Raw genomic sequence first — 27746 nt, forward strand, 5'->3', positions numbered from 1 at the left:
TAACCATTATTGTGTTATATCACCGATTTGCAAACACCTTTGTTTGGACCTGCCAAAATAAACAAGGAAAGGCAAATGTTTTGACATTCTTTCTTGAATTAAACTTTTATTACTTAAACAATAATGTGGAACAGCCGATACACTTTTCATGGTCACAATGAACAGATTTACAAAACATGACATCACATGAACATTTTTCTTGGCAGCTTCAAATTCCCTGAGTGCCCGTATGATGGTTTACATTTTGATGAGCTACACAACGACAGGAATGGCTGATACATTTCACACATAAGCCAATCACGTAACAGAAGTTTATACACAAGGTCATGTCAGTGACATTAAGAAAGTTTGAAATCAATCTTCTAGCGGTTCAAGACCCGTGTTGCTTGAAAAGTTTTTATTAGGTAACAATGATTGTTCGATCTTTAGGGCAAACTGCTTTTAAAGACTATGACATGTCATTGCCCAGCTGTGTCAGTAAGCATTATACCTGTGTAATTATTGTACGAGAGGGCTAGAGTTCATATCTTGTCTGAGGATACACGCATGGGATGGGGGGGGGGGGGGGTCTGAAACCTAGGCTCTCCAATAATAGAGTTTGATCTTTCTACATTACGTTAATTATACCAGGGACAAGGTTTTATACACTGTACTATAGGAACACTCTCCTTCTCTTTCACAGAAATGCAAAAATAAATATTTCTTATCTTGTAGAGTTGTAGTACAGAAGGTAGAAAATGTGAAAGAACTATCTCTTTCATGAATTACATAATTGGTGATAAAAACAAAAGAAAGAGAAAATATCATCTATCGAAAGCACCGATTACAGAGATGCAATGACTAAGCCGTGCTTGCTCTAAGAGGAGGTGGTTACATTCGCTAAATCCTGATTTTGTATAAGCTAAAGTAAGAGTTTTCAAAAGTTGTGAGACGATAACATTATTACTATTAGGGCAGTCGTTTACAATCTGCATACCTGGTTGCGAATGGTATGAATGTTTTGTGAAACAACAACATTCCGCACTTTGCTGTTTTGTTGTCCACCATAGCTCAAGAAGCCTTGTACTGTCCTGCTGGTCTTACCCTTCTCCCTACCGCCAACGTGGAAGCACGGGCCAAGAGTTTCGGTTAAAGAATGCATGTCCCTCAATATACTCTAGTACAGTTTTAGGTGAGATGAGGCTTTAGGTTTCCAACTTTTTTTTATGATAATTAATTTTTTAGATGATGAAAAGCCCCTTATCAAATGTGAAAAATCATATAATTCTCAGAGGAATTCAGAGCTTATTTGACGAAAATAGGTCTTGAAATGGTTGAGATATCTAAAACAAAGCGATCCTACCGTAAAGATGTGACCCACCTTTCCTTAGGATCGCTTTGTTTTTCTTTGTTTTTGGATATCTCAGCGATTTCAAAACCGATTTCTAGTAAGTAAACGGTGAATTCCTCTTGGAAAATGTATGCTTTTTTTTTGCATTTCATAAAATGGTTTCTATAAGTATCTTGCAAAAAGTTAAAAGCTGTATATAATCCTCACCTCAACCAATACTATACCATCCCCTTAAAGGTAGGGGATACCTTTTACAGACCTCCCAAAATGCAGCAAAACATTAAATACGAACCTCAGGGGACTTGTTTAGGCCACTGCTGAGAAATTTGGAAGTCAACAGTTATCTACAATTTGAATAATGCACAAAACTCAACTACTCAGTAGTTCTGTGTGTCAGCCACACTTCAGCCTTTTTGTTGCAGTCTTCTGTATTTTTTTTTAGCTATAAACACAAATCTATAAGTATAAGAGCTGATGTAATAACATATAGAGTGTGTGGCAAGAACGTATATAGAAATGTTTGTAAGTTTTGATGAACTTTCTTCACAAAATATACATGATGGACACACATGCAGTGCATGGGTCTGCAAAGGTAGCCTAGTAATGTACTGGAATTTACGGTGAGCCCCGAAAAAAATTCAATTCAAAATCTAACGGTCAATAAAAATGTACTAAATGTTACCTTCCACTTTCAATACTTCATGGGAGTTTCTAAAATGATACTCTCTTCAACATACCACTGTATTTATACAACTCTTCATTTAACAAATGGGATTCTCTACCTTTAAAAGAAATACAATCTACTAGACTATGGTATGAGAAAGACGCCCTTCACTTCTTGCACGTGTTCGTCGGACGGGGGAGGGAAGTTGCGAGGGCCAGCCATGAACTCCTTCAAACCTGGTTGACTTCGAAAGTGCTCAATAAAAGCCTGTACAGATGCGACGTGAAAGCGAACAAAGAATAAAACAGACGCATATAATTTAATGAGAAGACAATCTGACAATCTGAAGACAACTCTGGTGAACAGACAAAAAACCCGTTATTAGGGTTTAGGTGACACGGAAGAAAGCCCGTAATTCTGTTTACATTATTTCATTTGCATCTTTTATGTATTTTTTCACTCTTTTTTTTTTTTGTTGGGGGAGGAAATTCTTGAGAGAGAGGGAGAGGGAGAGAGAGAGAGAGTGAGAGAATTCAGAGAAGAAAAGATAAGCAATACGATGTGGTCTCACTTTTTGTGAGAGAATTAGAAACCACCACTATGATGAATTATGAAAGAGCATACAATTCTAAAAGGAACTGAAAGTTTATTAGACGAAAATTATTTTTGAAATGGCTGAGATGTCCAAAAACGAAGTCGTCGTGATGAAAGGGGACTCATCTTTTCTTACGATCACTCACTGTGTTTTACCCCCCCCCCTTTTTTTTTTGATATCTCAGCCATTTCAAAACCGATTTTCACCAAACAAACTTCCACTTCCTCTTACAATTGCATGCTCTTCAATATTTCATATAAATGGTGTCTACACTGCAAAATATCGGGTGTTAAATATAAAACACCGAGCTGGTTTTATTTTTTTTTGTGTGCTCATTTGTGGTGTTAAATTAACACCTTCGGGTGTCAATAAAAAATATAAAACTAATTTTTAGGTAAGTAAATATATACTGGACAGCAAAAGAAAGTACCCGGCACTTCTGTCAAAGGTTGCACAAAAAAATTCACCACCTAGAAATAAAAAAATTTTTGTACACAGGTATGCTGCAATATCCATTAGTAATCACATACCCAATAGCAAGTGATTATCTTTATTACAAAGAAAAAAAAAATGACATGCACAGCAAATTGGTCACTAAATCAAAAGTCACAAAATGTAACAGAATGAGCCTTACAAGCCTAAAGACGTGGCTTACTTTCTGATGGAAGCTTGCTTAGACCAGCGTAAAGTAAAGTCCAGTCTAAAGAGCTAACTGATTTTATTCTGAGAATTAGCATAATCAGGAAGGATAGCATCTCTAAATACAGAATCATTCTGACGAAATAGGTGTTCACTTTGACATATTGGTTGTTTAAAAATGTTATCCATTCAGTGGCCATTTTTGCATGGTGGAAAGTGCTGTTGTGTGGGAGTTTTGATTCAATGACCAAGATGCTGTACATGTCAAGTTCTTCTTTGTTATGAAGACATTCACGTGCTTATGTGCATGTGATAAGTAAGGGGCATTGTAGCACACCTGTGTACAAAAATTGTATATTTCTAGGGGGTGATTTTTTTTTTTTTGTGCGGCCTTTGACAGAAGTGGGTACTTTCTTTTGCTGTCCAGTGTAGTTACTGTTTTTCTTGTTGATTTTGAACTTCAATAAGGCGAACAGGAACTTTCCGATAAAGTATTTGAATTTTGAAAAAAAAAAGTTGTAAACACATTTACACCACAGTAACACCAGTAGGTGTAGTCTCCTATTGAAGCTGGGGTGGTGCTAAACCATTGGCATTAACACCAGCAATATCAAATCAACACCAATTAGTGTCATTGTTGAATTAACACCAGTGCAGTGTCAAAATATCACCAGCTACAATGTCAAATTAACACTAGGAAGGGCCAGGTGAACACTTTTCAACACCATCAAATACACCTGTGGGTGTGGTCCTCTATTGACACTTGATCGGTGTTAGATTTAACAACCATGGTATTAAATCAAACACCGCTCTTTTTAAAGTCTAATTATCTCACAAAAAGTTAAAACCTGAATCCCCATCTCAACCAGAATTATACCATCCCCATCTTGAGTATACTGATGTATCCCGCTTAACACCAATCCACGAGTACTGAGTAATGTCAGTTACAATGAGGAGCAAGTTGTCCAATATTCTCACAATGTGTTACCATGGTCATGTGCTCTTTATTCAGAACCTATTTGTTCCACGATTTACTTCACAAATTCCTTTAAAACATATTATTGTAATTGGTCTGTTCGATGAAAAACAAACTTAAAAACCATAGCGTCAATTTGAAATTGAAATTGAATTCGAGCTTACTCTGCACTTGGGGAAGTTAGCTAGCTCTTTCTCCAAGGCGGGGTCGTCGCTGATAATGCTCACGGAATCGTAGAACACGATGTCCGCCATGGACAAGGAATCACCGACCAGGAATCCAGACCTATTGTCTGTCAATGTCTGGAAGATGTCAAAAAATTACCTCACACAAAATCTTTCAATAACAACTAATAACTAGCCGGCAGCCATTTTGCCCGATGCCAACAAGTAAGCCTTACTGCAAATACCATTCCATTCCAGCTGACGACTTTCTGCTCGATAATGTAGTTCTATTCGTCAGATTATATCCGAAGTATGTTCTAACATCAAAATGACACAAGAGTCAACACAATAGCGGCTATGTTATGTTACGGTTCACTTTCACTTTCACTTTTTATTTCTCAACTTGTACAAATGAAATAGTTATGACAAAATCAACAATTTTCACATCAAAATGGGTTGTTGCACAATGATACCATATAAGAAAAATATACAATATTATGTATATAACGTACACGCACAAACTACCTTTTGAAAGGCATAATTACCATTATTTTGCAGATGAAACAAAAAGCCAGCATTAGTGCTTCAAAATAGTTCTAAAAATGTTAGTTAGGGAAAGAAATAATCAATGTAAAAATTTGAATCAGTATTGTCAATGTTAAAGGGATGGTACAGTATTGGTGGAGATGAGAATTGGGCTTTTAACTTTTTGCGAGATACCAAGAGAACACTTATGCTGTAGTACAGAGCATACCATTTTAAGAGGAATTCAATGTTTATTTGATGAAAATCGTGTTTGGAATGACTGAAACATCCAAAAACAAAGTAAAACAAAGCAATCGTAATAAAGTGTGGTTGCCACACTATCTTTATTAGAATCGCTCTTTTTTTTGATATCTCAGCCATTTCAAAACCAATTTTCATCAAATAAACGTTGAATTCCTCATAAAATTACATGCTCTTTCATATTTCATAAGAGGTTTCTTATTATCTCACCAAAAATGTTAGAAACCTGAAATTAGGTCTAAACCAAAACTATACCATCCCTTTAAGTATTGTTAAATATACAAAATTTGAATAGTTAAGATAAAAATGTTTCCAGACTAAACCGTCTACAGTTATGGTTTATTGAGAAAAACAGTCATATCTCCTTAAATTTTAGGCTTTACTGCAAAAACTTTATATCGTAGAATGTTTTTGTGATACAACTGACTTACATATATGCATCAAATGTAATATCTTTAACATTTTTACATCCCCCCCCCCCTCACAAAAGCAAACCAAAACAACGACAATAACACCAACGTGTCGGAGCAAAACAAAACTGTCTTATATGCCCGAACAATTCAATTTGTTCTTCTTCAATCTGACTCATTCTGTCCTCTCCATAAAGTTATTTGGCAGAATAATTTTAATGCCCACACCAGTCATAGTGCAGCATAATGCAGTGAGGCAGAAGTCCTGTAACAAATCACTCGTACTAGAGTGCGAAGCACCTTTAAAGACAAGGTGGTAGTTTTCATGGTAATTGTATAGTAGTAATGCCTATACTGCATGGATGTGTATTTATGGTAGTGCGTGTTTGAGCTCTAGATCCCGTGTGTAACAAGAGCGTTGTCTGACCTTTTCAAAGACGGGAAGATACCGCTCCCTGGCTTCCTTGAGACCGCCCTGCAATTCTTGGTCTTGCTTCTCTGGTTCCACATACCTGTGCATCACAAAACCTGCTTTCAACATGTCTCTGGCTCCCATAGACATCATTTCAATTCTGGGATAAGAAAGGAACAGGTGAAATAACGTTAATTTACACAACGTCACGTGACAGGGGCGGATCCAGGCGGGGCGCACCGGGCGCCCCCTTATTTTTGTTAAAACAAAATAGATAAAAAAGAAAAAATGGGGGTGGGGTGCGTGCGCCCCCCCCCCCCTCTAATTTTGTGCAGGCGCCCCCTCTTTACGGAATTGCTGGGTCCGCCCCTGCGTGACATGCCATATTTGCATCCCCTTGTAAGACAGACAAAATATTTGTAAAACTGCCCTGCATTGGTCTTCGCCAGATGTGACAGGTCCAGATGATAATGATTTGCATTGTGCCCTTATATGAACTTGTAGCTGGACGAATCAGACACATTTCGTCAACTCCACTCACATTAAAATGAAATGTTACTTCATGTTCACTCTCACCTCAAAGAGAGAAATATAAACGGTATTCTCTCTTTAACTTCAAAGCTGGACATAAAATTACACTTTTACCATTTGAAAGTATCACAAAGTACAAGGTAATAGTGGTGACGAGGACATGCAAATTAGATAAGGCTATGCTGTATTAGGATTATCCACCCGATATAGCATCTTTGGAACAGTCGGAAACACACGAGGCAAAGGCGAGTATGTTTTGAACTGTTCAAAATTGCAGAGGATGGAAAACTTTACGAACGCCAGACCAAGTCATGTGCATTTTTGACTTTGAAAAATGATGACAAGAGTCACTTTCGCAAGATTCCAAAGGCCAGCAACAGCTATCAACGCTAAATCAACCGCAGACACAAAAGCTGTACAGGCATCATAGCTAAACACAGACAAGCGGTCGTCAGTGCCAGTCATTATAAATGCCCAATGAAAAATGAAGTTTTGCCATCAGGCAACATTAAGGACTGGTCACGTGATTGCTCTCAGCCAATCATTAGGATCCATATGTCCATTTTATAACTGCTATTGATCTATAGGCAATTTACAATCAATTCCCTTGCCTGAAGTGTGCCAATCCAAGGAAACATTTTTATCATTTTGTTTTGTGGTGAGGAAAGAGCTGTCATCTTACTAAGCATCATTATGCATGTTCATTGTGACGGCCACTGCAACAGTTTTGCTATGAAAGAGAAAATGCAATGATCTGCTGTATCTCGTATCTGAACAACTAGTTGAATGTTTGTAAAATTACATTTTCATAGAAATCTGGATTTTATTAAAATGATATCCTTATACTATCATCGTTGCATTTTCGTCTGTGCATCTTATTTCTAAAATAAAAATGCAGAAACAAATTGATATTTAACTTGACACAGACATTGGAATATGGAGTGGTATTTCTTTCGTGTAGGACTTGGACGGTATCACACCCTGTGGTTGATCTTGACTGTCTATAACAGCATCCTTCGAAACTTCTTGTCGATGTATCTGTTAATAGGAATCTCCCTATGTGCTCACCAAGGTCAAAAGGTTGCATGACTGCTTCCTTATCGTAGAACCAGGGACGTGTTATAGAAATACCGAGAATTTCTCCTTTGTACTCATGCTCCATGCCACGGAGGAGTTATGCGTTCTATCGCAGGTGTCACTTCTATATTGAATTATTTCTTAGACAGAATTCGTATTTAAGTACGCATCATAATCACAACACACCTAGCGAGTAGCAGTTCGCTCCAGTGTCTCTTTCAATAGTCTCATACATTAAGTCTGCAACAACAACAACAAAAATGGAAAAATAAGCAAAACTTGTTCTTTAACTGTTATGCTCCTAAATCATAGAAAGACACGTTAGCCAATCACATAAATCCGAAAGATCTTACATTCGATTGCCACGCTGGACAACCTATTTATATACATAAATTTGCAAAGAAATTTCACTCGTAAGATATAACAGTTCCCTGATTCAACGTGACCCATATGAGTCCTTCCATTCCTGCACTTGGATAGAGAAAGACCTAAAGGTCGAGATTCAGAATGCCCAGCGTTGTCCACTAAAATACAATAACCCTCTCAAGTTCATTAAGTCACAATTAAACTGGCATTGCATATCATCAGGTTGACAATGGTTTTGAAGGAGCTATAATAGTGTTTGTTTGCTGTTGTTAGGGGCGTATCAGGGCAATAACCCCCCGAGGGCAATCACCCCCCCCCCCCCCCCCCCCCCCCCGGCTAAATACTGGTCAGTGATAAGGTTAGAGTAAAGATTAGATTTAGGATTAGGTTTAGGGTTAGAGTTTCGGTTAGGGTTAGGTTTATACGTTCCGGATTTAGGATTAGGTTTAAGATCAAGGGAAGAGTCCGGGGTAATTTTCCAGGGGGTAATAGCCCTAGACCCGTTTTGGGAATGTAGGGGAAGGGGAAAGTATTCCTCACTTGATTTCTTCGTCAGCCGTCTTGCCCATGAGTCCTCCTTTCTTGCAAACATAGCGGACAATGCAATCACTCCCGATCAAATTTTTGCCGTCGATTTCAAGAAGAGGGACCTGTTTAAACATCAGCTTCCCGGCTTGAGAAACAAAATGGAGTCGAAAAAGAAGAGAAAAATAATGAAAGTATTAATGCCCCATTCCACTTCTAAAAGAGCCATAAATCATGGTGGACCAAGAGGGAATAATTTTCATTTTTAACGCTATAAGAGTGAATTAGTTTTCATACCCATGTTCTATCTGTGAGAAATGCCTATCATGGAGAGCGGAAGACGTTAATCGCCCAAGATCAGGTACCTGTTGCCGTGGTATATCATAATAACGTTCCCACGAGTAAATTTGACTCACTCATGAAAGATTACTTAACTTTGGGGCGCGGTTGTGCCCATTTGGACAAATTGAGATCTTATTTACGCTATCTGCTAAGTTTGGTGAAAATCCGTCATGGGATTCTCAAGAAAAAGCTGAAGAGATCATACAGTTCACTCACGAAGACGCACGACGGACGACGCGCGACATGCCGACCGTATAAAAACTTGTAGCACAATTCAGCTATTTGGCTCAGGTGAGCTAAAAATGCGAGGAACAAACATCATCTCATCTTTCTGCTGATATAAACTGATACACAATATTGTCAAAGATTGACAGTATTCTCGCCAAATGCTTGTTTAGATAATGGCATCATGAACACAGTAAAAGGAAGGATCATCGCAAGAGCTCCTGCTCATCTCTTCGCCAACAAATCAACCAAACACAAACCTACAAAACTGTAACAACTAACAAACGCAAACGAAAATTGCAGTCAAAACGCATTTCCATTTACATTCCACTGTCTTCAACACAGCAAGACAATTTAACATAGACTTTAAAAGTACTCACTTTCGATTAACTTCAGAAAATCTTCTCTCGTCGTCAGGTAGGCATCCTCATACTGGGAAGAGTAAAACAGATAGAGGGAAGAAAATGAAATAAAATAAATAAAAACAACTAAATAAAGTAAGCTGCAGCATGTCAGATTAAAGATAATGGCACTGTTATTGTCCCGTGTGGGTATTGAGGAATTTGTTCCTTTTTGATGCAGTCACAATGACTTCATTAGCATATTACTCATTACACCATCTTCATATAAATGTGCATTTGAAAAATACGACATTTCTGCTGACTGCATCCATAGGGGAAATACGACAATGTAACAGATTATTTGGAAAATCCTACACATATCTTAGCTCAAAAGTCTATAAGACATCATAGTCCAGATGCATGGAACTCATTAACTGATGACCTTAGATGCAGACTGTCAGATGCATTTTTTCTCTACAACTTTTTAAATCCCCCTGTTAAAAAGAAAAAAAAAAATCTTCTCGCAAAGTAAACTGGAATTAGAAATTATGCGTTTCATCGTTAGTGCACTGTAATATTCTCATCTTTAAAATATAAATTTTTAGGACAAATTATTTGGTTTCTTTTCCTGCATAATTCTCCAAATTCCTGACCACTGTATAATATCGTTCCTCTTCTGTTCTCCTTTCTTCTGTCCTGTTCTTTTCTCTCATTTTTTCCTATTATTTTCCTATTCCTTTCTTGTCCCTCAATAATATTTCGTTCCAGTCTTGTTATATCCACCTTGTGTTGTCCTCCTCGGTCGAATGGCATTGACAATACCAGGCAATAAAGCTGAGGAAACCTGAAATCGAAAGCTTCTACCACCCATAACAGCTGGCATCGTGCGGCATCTATTGTCTTCGTTGTTACAATTACATCATCATTCCCAAGACTGCAAAAGCGTTTGAAATATAATATATATATATATAATCAAACGCTCGTAAAGAGTTACGATTGATTAGAGTCAATCGTAAATCCCTAATCAACCACAACTTTGGGATCGATTTCAATTCAATCTCTTTTTTTTTTTTTTTTTTTTTTAATATCAACAATAGCGTTTCGGAATGAACTGAGCGCAAATCTGTCAAAAAGTTATCGATTCAAAAATCACCAATCAAATGTCAACCGCACGATTTATGTCATAAAAAAGTCAGTCAAAAGAGGTTGCCATGGTATATTATTATGCGATGAATCCATCAACCTTGACATCAAATTCATGAATAGGATATCATTAGATAGTGGGGATAGACGGGTTATTCTTTAACATGAACGTAAATTTCAAAGTCACTGAGCATGGAAATTTGTATACGAACAATCCCAAAAATTGTCCTAGCACAAAAATCTTAAGAATAGGCCTACCATAGGCCGAACAAGCAAACCTAAACAGTTTGTAAATCTATATAATTTATTCAAAAACCTAGTGTTGGAGGTAAAGAGATTATACTGTTAAATCAATACTAGGCTGACTATTTGCACATAATTACTGTATGTCACTTCTCCCCTTCCATTCACTCTCATCATTCAAGAAAGTTCACGAACTTTGGCCGGGATTTTGTGTAGCGAGGACCCTATTCAGGATACCATTGACCTTGCTGACCTCTAATCCCCCCCCCCCACATCCGCAGCCGGTTAACACCCCCACCCCCCCCCCCCGAAAAACGTTCCACAGCCCCGTGCTATCAATAGAGCGAACATGACGTGATAGTGTAGTTTGCATAGATATTCTCCATTGCATATTTATACACTTGCGCTGTATGTTCCACAGCGTGCACATTATTGTTTTGCCCGCAGCCCCAGGCCTGCTATCGACAGAGCAAACATGACATGGTTTGCATAATATCGCATATTTTATACACACAACTGTGTATTCTTCACTGCACAAAAACCCTCCATACTTTTGCGCTATGTTCAACTGCGTGCACATCAAACAGTTGTTGTTTTTTTTTCCCCACTGAGCGAGTGGTGGGTGGATCATTAAAATGCATAATGATATTTTACTGTAGGCCTATACTGTGAAATGTGTATTTCCAGGGAGGTGAGACGAAGCACCTCCCTGGTATTTCCAAGGCCGATCCTCGTTAAGCATCTGCTTAATATGATATCAAATGGTCTACCACATTTCTATTACAATAGAAGTTGCTTAATTTGTCTCACACAGGTATGTGACATCTTTCCGCTTTATGCATGTTTTATCAATATAATGCCTCTGCATTATATAATCCACTCTGTATCACTGAGAAAAACAACGCTGCAGAAATAAATCAATTACCCGTTGAAGCATTTCCATCATTAGAATCAAATATCTGAAACTTTAACGTTTTTGTATCTGCAGTATTATAAAACTGATACACAGTTCATAAATATAGCCAAATAATGTATTTCTATTGATCACAATTCGACTTTAATATTAGGTCTATATCACGACGAACATTTTTGGATGGCTAGTTTTTAAAAACTGACTTTAATCGCAAGATTTATAAAACGGGCGCCTCAACCAGTGTCAACCGGTACGCAGAACGTACAGTCTTTTATCATAATCATAATTATGATATATGAAATGTCCTGAAAACACGATTGGGCTGGCACCGTTCACAGTTCAAACAAACACAAGACAACGTGGCTCTGATTTTGAACACGTGCGTTTATGTACCGACAGCGAGACCTCACCTCAATTTTGGCGGCAGCCAGTGCAATCCGTACGACTGACGCCAGTCCTCTGCCAGCTGTGTATGTTAACCGTGGTTTCGAGTCCGCCATTATCGTTATTTATGGTACGAATAGAAAGCACACACTGCACGCTGAGCACACGACACAAAGCTGGTTTGCGTGTGGGAGACAACCAGAGCAGTCGAAATCCCGAGCCAAGAAAAAAAAAATGTTACGTTGCCAATTTGACCACATTTATTTATCATCTCCTTTCTTTCTTACCTTTTAAAGGGATGTCCAGTATTGGCGGAGGCGAGGATTTGGCTTTTAACTTTTTGTGAGATACCAAGAAATTAATTATTTAATAGTACTGAGCATATACCATTCTAAAACAAATTCAGAGTTTATCATTTTTGATGAAAATTGGTTTTAGAATGGCTGAGACATCAAAAAATAAAGTAAAATAAAGCGAGCATGAGAAAAGGTGGGTCCCACGTTTTATTAGGATTGCTCTATTTTGCGTATCTCGGTCATTTCAAAACCAATTTATATCAAATAAACATTGAATTCCTCTTGGAATTGCATGCTCTTTCATATTTCATAAGAGGTAGGGAATTTCTCATTATCTCACCCAAAAATGTTAGAAACCTGAAGCCTTAGGTCTCAACCAAAACTACACAACCCCTTTAACCCTAAGTTGTAGCGAAAAACACACCAGTTTCTTGGGAGAAAATATATGAGTATTATCATTACTGATTATGACGCAAACATGTTCAATTAGGTTTGACTCACGACAATCACTTTTTCTTTTTCTTTTCAGATGCAATGTATAGGATCAATGTACCACTGCATGATGTCTGTATGAAATGTCATCTCCTGTAGAGATCACTGGAATACACTGAATACACCGCTGATCTTGTAATTTAAGGGAAAGATAACGTTTTTGGTTGAAATGGAGGTATTCAGATTTTAACTTTTTGCGAGATAATTAGAAACCACCTATTAAAGAGTGTGTACAGTTCTGGTCGAGGTGAAGATTTAGCTTTTAACGTTTTGTGAGATATTCAGAAACCACTCTATGAGATGTCAAAGAGCATGCGGTTCTAAGGGGTATCAAAAGTTTATTCGATGAAAATCGGTTTTGAAATGGTTGAGATATCCAAAAACAAGGTGAAACAAAGAGATACTAATAAAGTTGGGGCATGTCGCCTTTTATTATTAGCACTTTTTTGGATATCTCAGCCATTTGAAAAACAATTTTCATCAAATAAACGTTGAATCCTTCTTAAAATTACATGCTCTTTCATATTTCATAAGAGGCTTTTCATTATCTCACTTAGGAATGTTCAAAACATGAATCCCTACCTCAACCAGTACTGTACAGTCCCTTTAAATAGTGAAGAGCACGCTAAGAGGAAATCAAAGTGTGTTAATGAAAATCGGTTTTGAGATGGCTGAGATATCCAAAAGCAAAATAAAACAAAGTGGTCGTAATAATAAAAGGTGCATGGGTCTCAACTTTCATTAGGACCTCTCTGTTTTTGGATATTGCAGCCATTTCAAAAACCAGTTTTCATCAAATAAACTTTTCATCAAATAAACTTTGAATTCCTCTTAGAATCATTGATAATATGCTTTTTCATAATTCATAAGAGGTTTCTGATCATCTCACAAAATAGTTGGAAACCCGAAGCCCCAATTCAGTAAAAACTATACCACAAAACCCTAGATTATCAGAGGTCAGTTGAGTACCCTGGCCGCCAAATAGACACGCCCATATATGGTCGACGCTATTCATTCAGTTCAGATGTCGCGAGCTCATGTATGACACGTGAACGCATGGATTTTCCGTACAGTAAATATGCGTGTTGAAGGTAAAAGATACGTGTAGTAAATGGTCATCAAGGAAAGAATATCCATCCCTCATTGTTCCAATATTTGTGGTATTCATTAACTTAAATGAAATCAAGCAGTCATCACGAATGAATCAATCACAACACTGTATATTGCGCCTTTTTTCAGTGTACAGGTAGAACGATTAGCTTAAAGGGATCGTACAGTTTTGGTTGAGACCTAATTTCAGGTTTCTAACATTTTTTTTTTGGTGAGATAATGAGAAACCTCTTATGAAATATGAAAGAGCATGTAATTCCATGACGAATTCAACGCTTATTTGATCAAAATTGGCTTTGAAATGGCCGAGATATCCAAAACAGAGCGATTCTAATAAAGTGTGGGACCCACACTCTATTACGATCGCTTTTTTTTTTTGATGTTTCAGTCATTTCAAACCTAATTTTCATCAAATAAACTTTGAATTCCTCTTAGAATGGTATGCTCTGTTATTATATTCTCTATATTATTTCATAAGTGTTTTCTTGGTATCTCACAAAAAGTTAAAAGCCCAATTCTCATCTCCCGGTACTATCCCTTGAACTTCGGTCCTTATAGTCATCAAGATTTCTGTCGACTTCAACTCCGTTCAGGAGGGCTGATGATGGCATATTAGGTTCTCTCGCAATAAAGGAGTGTCTTTTATAGGGTGCATGTCAAGAGACCAACACCCACGAGTCATACAGCCCACGAGCCAAACAGCCCATGAGTTCAACGCTAAAGCAAACAAGACCCACGAGACGGACACATTATTAAAGCTCTGTGTTGTAACGTCGAACTCGTGGGCTATTTTTACCCAGTAAAGTGTCGAACTCATAGCCTAATTTGCCTATATACCGTCGAAGCCACGAGCTGTATGACTCGTGGGCTGTATTATGACCCATGGATCTTGATTTTTTAATGTCGAAATCGTGGCCTGTATGACTCGTGGGTGTCGGTCTCGTGGCATGCCTCGTTTTTTCGGCATATCTTCACTCAGTTGATACCCTTTGCATGAGAAATAGCGAAATCCAATACATCATCGTTTTTATTGTTGTTGTTGTTGTTGTAGTTTCGTTGCTTCAGCTGTTCAGTTGATATTTAGTCGTTATTTACAAGACGCATACCGGCAGAACCTGGAACAGATGAAAGTGTTTACGGCTTTTCTCTGTTAAAGAGGAAATCCAGTCCAAATATGTTAGTCTGATGAAAAATGAGAGTAAAGTCTTACGACTTCAACGGAAAAAATTGACTGAAACTGGATGAAAAATATGGAAGTTATGGCATTTGGAAGTTTTGCTAATTTCTGCAAAACAGTTCTTGTGTAGTGAATATGAATATGCAAATGAGTGAGCTAACCATGTCATACCCTCACAATTTTCCCTTGATCGTGTAAAAAAAAAAAATGATGATAATTCAATATTTCTGTCAATGAAGTCTGAAACATGATGTTATTCTTGGTTGAATAACTTCAAAACAGTGATCAGATAGACCATGGAGCTACCAAAAAGAGCCTCGGGCATAATTGCGTTTGAATGAAAAACTAGAAATTTCAAAATCGTAAGTAAAAACTATATGGTAAGTTGTGAGGGGATGACATGCTCACTTTGCCATTTGCATATTCATATTGACTGTTCAAGAACTGTTTCCTGGAAAAAAAATAGCGAAACTTCAAAATGTCATAATTTCCTTATTTTTCATCCAATTTCGATCTAAATTATACCATTGAACTCGTAATATCTTACTATTTCTTATCCGACTACCTTATTATACTTGGACTGGATTTCCCCTTTAACCTTTTTTTGTGAATTACAGAGAGTCGGAGAATGTGTAGGCCTACATTATGCCATGGAGTTGTTCCAATTGGTACTCGAAGCACACAAAGGAATTAAGAATAGTAAAAAACTATAATACGCCTAAATACTACATAGTCTATAATATCGTCATTCTCTGAAATTTACAAACTTAATTCAAACACATTTGGGTGCCTGCGCATGATCACGTCCTAAAGCTCAGAGGGACAGCTCAAAATAATCACTCTGTAGGTGATCACATGAAAAGCTAGTGATCTCGTTGCCCTTGTAGCATGCATTAGGTCTGCTAGGCCTATACCTGCAGCACAATAACGATCGTTCATTATAAGATCTGGCTCGATTGAATACAATTCATCAGCATGCCCATTTGTAAGTGCACCTATTATTGTGGACAGAAAAATACCGTCATCTCATGCGTTGTGACGATTATTATGGTATGCATGATCAACAATCAAATTTGCTATTCTTTGCGAATTATTTGAGAGAATAGTTATTTGTTGCAGGTATCAATAGTAACATTTTGTACCTATACAACTGTTCTGCCTTTTTTTTTTTTTCTAATAGCGCCCCAATCTCTGCAACCAATCTGTTCGGAAATACATGAATTATGTTTAAATAAAAGTATCAAATTCGTGCATGAATGAAGCAAGTGACGCAAAAGAAAAGAAAAGAAAACAAGAAGAATACAAATCCGTGACGGTTAGCCTTTCAACCAGGCATGTCATAAACGTTTATCATACGAGGGTGAATGAGGCCTTCGTGCTAACCTGTTTATTTTAGCAATTTTCCTGAAAGGCGACAATAACAATTTTTGAAGCATATCCTAACATACTCCCTTATGATTTTAGATATAAAATGTATATATCAAACGGCTGATTTGCCAAACAGGGTGAAATGGCCGCAAACGGCATTCAAAGAACCCGCTCAAGGTGCTCTCGACTATCAATTTCAGTGACTTTTGAGTAACCATCGAACAAAAATTAAGTCGGCGATGCAAATTTCTATTCTTTTGATTTTATTGACGGCGTTGTAGATGTCTCCTCTAGGTCCCTACGTTACTGCTCCATAACTAGTCCTACATGAAACAGGTTCCCCCAAATCTAAAATTTCAGCAAGAGTCGGACAATTCAAAACAAAGTTAGAAGACATTTATTCTGAAACCCAAACGGACTAATTGAACTCGGACTCTCACTGCCTGGCATTCCCTATAGCATTTCTACTGGCAATGCTGACCGATGACATTGATGATATCTCTTGTGCTGCTTATAAATATTGCGGACAATAATAATCTTTTACGATTGCTAGTCTCTGACTGTCATCTCAATACATTTCACACAGCTGTCATCACTTTATCTGGTTAGATTTATTAGATCTAATTATATGTCAGCAAATTAGCAAAGGTAAAACTAGTTCTCATGATGGCCTAGAGAGACACGTAAGTTTCATGACAAAAAACGCAGAAGAGCCCATGTAGAAATTTAAAACGCTTCAGAATTCACACTCCGTTTCGTGACATCAGCGGTAACAGATGTAGCGAAAAACGCTGGAAATGAACACCCCACCCTATTCTGTTAGTTTTCGTTTTCAAGTGGATGCATGTGGAGCTAGTCATATATTTGAAGGCACATATCTCAAGTTGAACACAAAAACGCTGGAAATTGACACCCCCACCCTATTCTGTTATAGTTTACGTTCTCAAATAGGATACAGTGACTCTCGTTATACCGAACACAGTTATAACGAAATCCCGGTTGCAACGAAGTAAAAATTCAGGCTGCAACATTATCCACTCTGCGTTCATTTTTTATTGCTTGCTTGTTCGGTTTTAACGAAATTTCGATATAACGAATGAAAACTGCCGGTCCCGAGGACTTCGTTATAACGGGAGTCCACTGTATAACAAATGAAAACTGCCGGTTCCGAGGACTTCGTTATAACGGGACTCCACTGTAATCGCAATTAAACATCGTGTATCGAATTAACGTCATTATCAAGGAGGTACTAGGCGAGGTCGCCTATAGTACGTCATGTAACTCCTTGGTCATTGATCGTCACGGGCACGTCGTGTATGGTAACTTTCATGTACGCAGTCACATGTTTTGTAGCGCAGTGTGTATACTCCTGCCTACAAACAAAAATACGTTTATACAATGTACAACTTTCTGTGGAAATGACATATCCCAATTAAAGGAAAACGTTACCGAATAATAATAATAATAATAATAATAATAATAATAATAATAATAATAACAATAATAATAATAATAATAATGATAATAATGATAATAATAATAATAATAATAATAATAATAATAATAATAATAATAATAATAATGATAATAATAATGATAATACTATTAAAAACATGTAGGCCTACCCGACTTTATCCTGCAAGACTTATTATTCCAACGCAAAGCAATCAATATTCTACGCATTTCTCTTTCCGCGACCTTGGTTATTAATACTTGTCTCATTTTATCCATGCATAGCCTATTTGGTTTGGACTTGGAAAGGTATTTCAATCCAAAGATGTCACTGCCCTTTCTAGGTTGTTGTTTTTTCTTGTAAAGTCATTAAAGGTATAGGGCAGTGATGAGAAAGATAAAAAGAGCTTGACCTCAGGATGCTCGAGAATCACGTCCTTTCTTTCCTGTGTGGAGTAAGCAACTTTCTCCTATCCTTATAGTATGTATAGAATATCCCAGTTTCTGAAACCCGCTCTGCCAGTTTTCCCTTAGCGCTTTTTTTTTTTTTTTTTTTTTTTTTTTTTTTTTTTTTTTGCGATACATGAACAATAACCCAGGGACCATCAGGAACGAAATTTTACTGATAAGCCATCGACGACGGAAGAGGGTGAATCGAAAGAAGGGGCGGTCCCGGGGGCGGTCTTTGACAGAAAATATGTCAATATTTGTCTTTTCAATCCATCGCGAATTTTCAATTAATTAAAGGATTTTCAATTTACGAATAATAGTTAAAGGGAATTTCCAGCGCGGCTGACGGTAAGTGTGAAAGAAGGGGGTTTTGTTTGTTTGTTTGTTTGTTTGTTTGTTTGTTTGTTTGGGTTTTTTAAGCACTACAATGAAAATTTGATTAAAATCGGCTGAAAAAAAAAGTAAGGAAGTTTTGGAATGTTGAAATCTCGCTATTCTCTTTTTTTCTTGAACAGTCAATATGAATATTTGCAAATTGATAGTGAAAGGATAAATATGTCATCCCCTCACAACTTGTCATTAATTATAGTTTGTACATTAAATTCTGAAACGTCCAGTTCTTAATGCACAAACAATAACTTTGCCCTAGTCTCAAATACTGATTTTTATATATCACTGATCATTATTTGAAGTTATTCGGCCAGGTAGGTTATACTATATTTTACACGATGATAACAGAAAAAAAAAAAGTTAATTACATCACTTTTTTTTTTACACAATCAATGAAAACTTGTGAGGTGGTGACATCATCAGCTCACTCATTTGCATATTCATACAACTGTACAGTTCTACAGAAATAAGCGAAACCTCACAATTTTGTAACTTCGCTAATATCTATTCGAATTGATCAAATTTCCTTGCACTGTTGTACTAAAAGGTCTTGTTTGGTTTTACTCTTTCTTACATCAGACTAACATAACTGACCTGGAATTCCGCTTTAACAGCAAGTACAGTGTAGATATAGGCCTACGTTTCACTCATTCGGGACTGAATAGAGACATTTTGGTGACATTAAACATATTCATTTAAAGCTTACTGGAATGCAGTAAATTCGCCAACTGCGCAGGAGCAAATCACGTGATTCACTGCTTCAATGCTGGTGTAAAGGGTTGTTGTTGTTTTAAAGAACGATAAAGAAGAGAGAGAAAAAAATGGGGCCCTATACAAATAATTTGTCCCCAAAAATGTCTTGCCTATGAATACATACGCTGCTGGCAGCGGACATACACCAGCTATAACAAACAACAATTAGCGTTACTTTGGTTGCAAAAATTATAATTCCCGAGTAAAGGAGGTATCACTACAGTTTAGACAGAAGTGGGCAGAAATCAAAAATGTGTTCATCCTCCTGTTATTGTCCCTGACCTGGTTTTTCTTAAAGGACTCAATTCAAGAACTATGCCTACCCCTCCTCGATCAGTGTATCTCTGTTATGTTTTGTCTATAATTATTATACATCAAGAAACAAATTGTCGATGGCTACACAGCGCACTCATCATGGCGAGCATAATACTGTATTATCTCGAGGGGATTGCGAGGGGGTCACCCCCCCCCCCAATCTGGTGGGAAGATCGTAACATTGCGTAGAACTATAGTTTGCTGACATTTTTGCGCTTAAAGGGTGTGTACAGTTCTGGTCGAGGTAACTCAGAAACCACTCTATGAGATGTCAAGGAGCATGCAGTTCTAAGGGGTATCAAAAGTTATTCGATGAAAATCGGTTTTGAAATGGCTGAGATATCCAAAAACAAGGTGAAAGAAAGAGATCCTAATAAAGTTGTGGCATGTCGCCTTTTATTCTTAGCACTTTTTTGGATATCTCAGCCATTTGAAAACCAATTTAATGTAGCTTTCTTTCTTCTGTTTATCTAGTGCACATAATGATATGCGCTGTCTCTCCTGTAAGGAGTGGTAAGGCCAACATTGTGGGGGACGGATAAGAAAAAAAAAAAATGGGGGGGGGGGGGGGTTCTTAGATCCCTGTCTCGATGCGCTGATGTTTGCGTATATGCCACGAGCGGAGGGCTGTGAAGAGAAAATAATGTTAATCGCATAATCACATTAACCCCCGCTTTAGCTCTCTTGGCTTCCAAGGCTCTGGTGGCACGTGTCATTTTCGATGCGGGATTGTGTCAAGTTTGAGATCTTCCTCTCGCACTTCTATACCTCCAGCGGGGAACTTATACTGGTCGCATTTCCATCGAGGTGTATACGGAGAAATAATCAGGTATTTTTAAAGGTTGTTTTCACAGTTCTGGATAGTTCACATTGCGGTCAAAGGTGTAAAGATTTCACAAGGATCAAGGGTATTGAGTTTGAGCGAGACCAAAATTAACGCGCAAACCTTGCGCCCAACTTATTGCGATTTCAGGCTAACGTGATGATAAATTACTTTCAAAACACCACAAAATATCCATCGAAAACAATGCGCGTATTTTGTCATCTTCTGTGCAGTTGTACATCTTTGTCCGTCCTGTCTTGAGTAGGCATGTCTTTCTTTGTCCTTACGAATCACGCATCCTGAACTAATCATTATCACATTTAAACCTTAACGTAACAGGTGACTTATGTATCCAGCAACTTGGTGGACACTCAAGCTTTGTGTTAGTTTCTGTTGGCGAAACAAAAATAAAGAGAACATGTTTTATTGAAGAGCTTTCTATAGGCTGTGTTCCAGTCAGCCCTATGAAATAATATACTCGAAACAAATCGATTGCCAGTGTGTCAATAAATGAGGGGTTGTGCTTTACACTGTATTACTTTCTCCCTTTTCGTTTCTGTTCGAAACTTTCTCGACTTTTCAAGAACTTCAAACTATAGGCCTATTTGTTTGTTGTTACTTGCGCCACGGGAGGAGGTTATGTTTTCGTTACCGTTGGTTTGTTCGTCAGTTAGTTAGTTTGTCCGTGTGCAAAATAACTCAAAAACTAGTAAACGGATTTGGATGAAACTTGCAAGAAATGTTGAGAATGACACAAGTAACAAACGATTAACTTTTGGTAGTGATCCGAGAATTTTGGGGAAATTTATGAAGGATTTTTGATATTTTGGCAGGTAGGGTCAATGAACTTGGGAGTTCAGACTGCGCGTATTTGAGGTTTGCATGCGCGCACTGAAGTGTGTGCTCTTTGAAAGTTGAAAGTTGTTGAAAGTTTGAAAAGTTGAAAGTTTATTCTACTACTTAGTATTATAGAGGGCGAGGCGCGCCGTGCAGCTGAGGGTTTATGACGTTACAAAGGCTTCTACACTGGACAGCAAAAGAAAGTACCCACTTCTGTCAAAGGCCGCACACACTGAAAATTCACCACCTAGAAATAAGCAATTTTTGTACGCAGGTATGCTGCAATATCCATTAGTAATCACATACCAAATAGCAAGCGATTACCTTTATTACAAAGAAAAAAAATGACATGCACAGCATCTTGGTCACTGAATCAAAAGTCACAAAATGTAACGGAATGAGCCTTATCAGTTTTACGCAAAAAATAGTGTCACAGGACGAAAAAAAGCAGTCACAAATATCAATTTTCAATAATGTGTATGTCCTCCTCGTGCCTGGACACATTCCAGGCATCTCTGATGCATGCTCTGAACAAGCTGTCTGGCGTAGTCCTGGGGAAGTTCTGTCCATTCCTCCTGCAGAGCTTGGATGTTGGATGTTTAAAAATGTTGTCCATTCAGTGGCCATTTTTGCGTGGTGGAAAGTCCAAGATGCTGTGCATGTCAAGTTCTTCTTTGTCATGAAGACATTCACTTGCTTATGTGCATGTGATTAGTAAGGGGCACTGTAGCACACCTGTGTAAAAAAAAAAAAAAAAAAAAAAAAAAAAAAATATATATATATATATATATATATATATACATATATATATATATATATATATATATATATATATATGTACATATATGTATTTCTAGGGGGTGAATTTTTGTGTGCGGCCTTTGACAGAAGTGGGTACTTTCTTTTGCTGTCCAGTATATATTGGGAAATCGGGCGATTTTGTGGAAATCACTGATCTGTTTGGGAAGAGCAAGATCATCGGTGGAAAGTAGCTGCTTGGTGGAGGTCTGCGCTCTCAGAGTGCTTTTCTAGTTATTCAATGTTTTTGTTTTGTTCATCAAGTAACACTGTCGTACACTTCAATATTCGAGTCGACATGCTTTTGAAAACAAGAGTTAATTTGACCAAGAGAGGTTTGCGGTAGAGTACAGTGTGGATGATGAATAAAGTCCAAATACATTTTGATACTCGTGGATTCAAGTCTCTAGCACGAGAAAGGTTTGGTCTCAAAAGCAGAGAATGATCAAGCGATCTTCCTGTACATATAAGACAGTCAAACCTGCCTACAGCGGCCACCCAAGGCAAACAACAAAGGTGGCCGCTATGACAGGCGATCGCTATAGACAGGTTGGTGGCCATTTTGAATTTCAATACTTGCACTTTATGATAGCAGAAAATACCGTATGTTATTAAAAAACAACAACAACACAACAACCAGCAAATAAGTTTATGGGGATATTTGTCATATAATTCACTTCATTTTACTATCATTATTATTATCTACTTTGCCTCTTCTCTTCTTTTCACAAAATTTTGGGCCTGAGGCTGGAACTGCATGTTCTGGTTCGTACCGGTTTGCATGAACGGGGTTCACGAGTGCCGAGTTCGATGGAGATTCATGATCATGTGTGAAGCTTACGTAAACAAAAAACAATACCTAGACAAGTATCATTGTCCTTATTCATAGGGACTTAAACACTAACTAGCCGGCATTTTAGTAAAATTCTACAATGTTATATAGGAGTTGTCTAATCTGCCTTTGTAGCATATATTCAGGGCGGCATTACTGGATCCTCTCATTACCTAATCAAATCAAATCAAATCAAATCCTAGATCCAAAGTCAAGTTAGTGGTAAGACAGCTTTACGTGGCAAAGAGCTGTATTAATTTTGTCAGTCGTGTCTGTGTGATTGTGACTGAGCTAGGAATCGGTAGAATTCACGCAATGAATATAAAAGACATCGTATTCACGGCTGATTTAACGGTTCAGCTATTTTTTTTTTTTTTTTTTTTTTTGGCCGCTATACGCAAGTAGATATTCACCACGGGATACAAAAATTAGTGGCCACTGGCCGCGTTAGGCAGGTGGCCGCTATATAAAGGGTCTATGATACAGCAATTTCCTGCAGGGATTTTTCAGTGGCCGCTATAGAGATGTGGCCGCTAAGACAGGTTTGATTGTATTTGATTTTACACTGTAGGCCCACATTGCATGACTGTCAATGACTGTTAAAGCCGCAGAGACAGTTCAGTTTGCTCACCGACTCTGGCAACCGCAATTTAACCGTTCTTTTCCTTTCCTTGCTGTTGTTGTTATTGTTGTAGTCATCAGTTGTTGTTGGCGGTGTTGTTGTTGTTGTTGTTAGTGTTGCTATTGTTGTTTCTAAGACGTGACTGGAATAAACCGATACAGATTTCAAGTTATTCATGCACTCAGTTGATAAACTAAAGAAAACTTGTTCACCCTGGTCAGCGAGACTTGAGCGGACACGCGCCACCAACGGGGTAATGGTCACGCGACTATAGCCGAAGTAAGCCAGAGTCACCTCTTCAACTCTACAACTGGCAGGTGGAAATCACCAGACCACATTATTGAACACGAGTGTAAACTGGAACACTTCCAAACCGCGCTTTGCTTTGCAAAATTTCACAAGCACAACAAAGGGAAATCTTTTCTTAAACGAGGATATCATTGTCTGTTGCGTGGGACGTTCATTATCGTATGTGACATACAGTAATTGAATCAGAAAAAGCGAAAAACAGCGGAAAGGAATGAGGGTAGTTAATTAATGTCATTTTATTTCCTACCGTCGTTCTAGTGCTTTCCGTGTTGTCTTTTGCACTTTAAATCATCATCGCACTCTTTAGCGGGTTCATGTACTCGATTACATGTCGGCCCTGCTAAAGACACGTATACACGCAATCATAAATAGTGCGAAAGAAAAAATACAGGGCCTATAACCAGGCACGCATACTCACATAAACATAATGTTCCTGCATCAGTGCACATTCATTTGTATGACAGTATTGTGGTGTATCATATAGGACCTACATAAAACAACTATGATTATGCATGCACGAGCAGCGAGTGTGTGAGTTATTTAAAAATAAAATTAATTGATTGCTTGATTGATTGATTGATTAATTAATTGATTGATTGATTGATTGATTGATTGACTGATTGATCGAATGAATTGATTAGGCCTACTTTATTGTCCAATCTTGAAATTCTTTGTACATTGGATATCTCAACAAAACAAACACAGGCACACCACAGACATATCACATGATACAAATGACACTAACTCGTACAATAACATATACACCATAACAACATAATACAACTGTACATTAACCCAACATCTACAACTTTACAAAAATTATCAATAAGAAAATATCATATATCACGTTTATACAATCATTCAACTCATATATTCATTAATATACTTTCCTTCATCACTACTACATGTACAAACCAAACAATATCTCATCTATACATCCCAATTTATATTATATTTCCAATATGTAATTTTCATTAACCTCATAACTTTAACATTATCTATATAACATCACCAATACCAAAAACTTATCTAACATCTTTTAATAAAACACCACATCACAATATAATCTCATGATAATAATTAAACCCAATAAATGAAACAGAAGATGTGTAATTTCAATAATATGACAATACAATACACGAGTGTAAATGAAATATTATATATGTTTTTACCAATCATTTTTTTTTTTCGTAATTATCACATTAGGCAATCTAGTGAGTTTCATTTACCCCTCCTGAGAACTTTATTGGCTCAGAATGCATTTATATACACTACTGTACAAAGGCACTATATTCTGGAATTCATTAAGTTGTGAAATAAAAAAATCTCCACTGGCTTCTTTGTATTCATTAAAGTGGAAGTTGAAATTCTTTCTCGTAAACCTTCTCTGATAATCTTCTTTTTCTATCAGCCAAGTCTCACCATGGACCTACAACAACTGGACAAAATTCGAACACTTTCCATTGGGGCACTATTGTCCACCGCTGTCGATACTCACTAACCAAAGGGTTCATCATCCATCAATCAATATCTGAATTCATTATTATGTAATCCTTGCACGGCTGTGTGCACCCACCAGCTGTCTGAAGCACCTCTTCAATTCCCTCTTCCGTTTCCTCGTTCAGCGTAAGCATTCTTTTTTTTTTCCCCAAGTTGTGTCATGTTGTTGTTGTGTTTCTCTCTCCTGTTTTGTTCCGTCTTGTCTTACACTATAAAATTATTTGTGCTAAGTATTTGCAAATAAGTATTTCACAAAAAATTTCCCGTGAGTGGTTTACAATATACAAGCTTGCTTTTAGTGGACCTATCAATTTTTTTTTCTCAACTGAAACATAACTTTGTATTTTCGCCAGTATGGATGCATATGGCTTGTATATCTTTATCTGTATCATTTATCCTTTGCAAAGTCGAATGTATTCGTTTGTGATTCAATTCCTGATTAAATTTTTTGTGTTATGTTCTCTTGGAAAAAGAAGCATGAAAATAAATGAATTGAAATTAAATGTATTGAATATACAGATCCGTCAGTTCAAGAAATTAGAAAAGGTCAACAAAGTGTTTTTGAAATCTAAACTGATATCGTACTTGTTGTTGTTTGTTTTATATAAACACGGGTTAAAATACACATACTAATTGCACTCAGCCGTCAGGCTGTTTTTCAGCAAGTCCGCATGACATACAGAAAAACATGATGTGGTACAATCAACGTATAAGATAATACATAAACAATAATCATTACAGCGAAACAAAAGATGAGAGAAAAAATATATAAACAACACTTTTGTCAATCAGTTGCAACACTCTTGGCAGAATAAAATACAAAAACAGTAAATCGTAGAAAGAAAAAAAAATCTTGGAAAGAAGAGAAATCAAAACAAAAATTATCACTCAGAAATTAAAAAAAAGAGATCATAAATCAAATAAGAAAACAGAATCGATATCCTTGTCATTAACTAATAACAAGTATAATTAGCCTTCACAAACAGCTTCAATAAGAACATGCGTGACGAATTTTCAAAGGGGCATTCCAGACGATTTTCATAATTTCACATCATGTAGTACATAAATCGACAGCTCCATGTATAGATTCATGGAATTTATTGTGGTCCTTGAGCAGAGAAACCAACAAACTGAAAATCTTACACAAATTACATTGAACAATGTTGATGACATCAGAGCCTCACATATTTCAGAAATGTAGCAGTGTAATTCCATCACAATACCGCTTGCTCAACAAGTTCAACTGTGATGAATCTACGCATGCCTTTTTCTTTTGTTCTGCTTCCTTGAGCCCCAACTCATTCATTCTTATGGTGAGGCTGCCATGTCATCATCCTTGTTCATTGCAATTTGTTATAAATTTTGAAAACATTCTCATTCCTCATCCCAATCATTAAAAATTCTGAAACTCTATACTCAGTCTAACTAATTTATAGTTGTTCAAATGTTAAAGTCTGAAAATCATCCGGAGTTCTCCTTTAATGCACTTGGGCATCCTTTATACATTATTTTTTGATATGAGCAATAGGTGAATAGTGTACAATGTTTGAAGTGACTTAAAAATGATAGCATAATTCAGTTTCATCAGACTAAGCATTATTTTTTTTTTGACTTAGGTTTCAGATTTTGCTCTATTTTCAACCCTCTGTTCAAAACTTTAACTTTGCACAGAAGTCTATTGGTGTGTATGGGAGTGTGTAGTTGACACACAGACAATGGTCCTGGACAATGACCAGGATTTGATTGCTCCATTATTTATTCATGAGGAACTACACTATCACAGCTACTACATTGTATATTCATTCTGAAATGTGGTGTATGCAAGCACATGGTAACATGTGTTTATGTTTTTCATGCGCATGCATTTTACCCTTTACCATGGATTCAGACTAGCAGTGCCAGGGCAATTAATCACGAATTAAAGCATTCATATGCCTTGGAGCAAGAGTTCAGAAGCCTAGTCAGCAGAGCTATGAAAATGTGGTACAGTGTATTCGTGCGTGTGCATTCACCCTTTGCTAGGAATTCAGACTAGCAGTGCCCAGGGCAATCCATCATGCATAATTAATACAGCATTCATGTGCCTTGGAGCAGAACTCTTGACAGGTGGTGTCCAGGTCCATTGTTCAGGGTCATTGTAAGTACACACTCAC

General features: G+C 37.3%; 1 protein-coding gene across 1 annotated transcript; it reads right to left on the reverse strand.

Annotated features, from left to right (window-relative positions):
• Positions 1–890: 890 nt before the first annotated feature.
• On the reverse strand, positions 891–12269 carry LOC140242503 (glutathione S-transferase A4-like). The gene is made up of 7 exons (XM_072322238.1): positions 12093–12269; positions 9423–9474; positions 8491–8623; positions 5992–6136; positions 4369–4506; positions 2115–2261; positions 891–1561 (listed from the first exon to the last, which is right to left on the reverse strand). The coding sequence occupies exons 1-6, from the start codon at positions 12180–12182 to the stop codon at positions 2139–2141; spliced, it is 681 nt and encodes a 226-aa protein (XP_072178339.1). The 5' UTR covers positions 12183–12269; the 3' UTR covers positions 891–1561; positions 2115–2138.
• Between the last annotated feature and the right edge of the window lie 15477 nt (positions 12270–27746).

This window comes from Diadema setosum, chromosome 19 (genome assembly GCF_964275005.1).
Source record: "Diadema setosum chromosome 19, eeDiaSeto1, whole genome shotgun sequence".
Taxonomy (NCBI): Eukaryota; Metazoa; Echinodermata; class Echinoidea; order Diadematoida; family Diadematidae; genus Diadema; species Diadema setosum.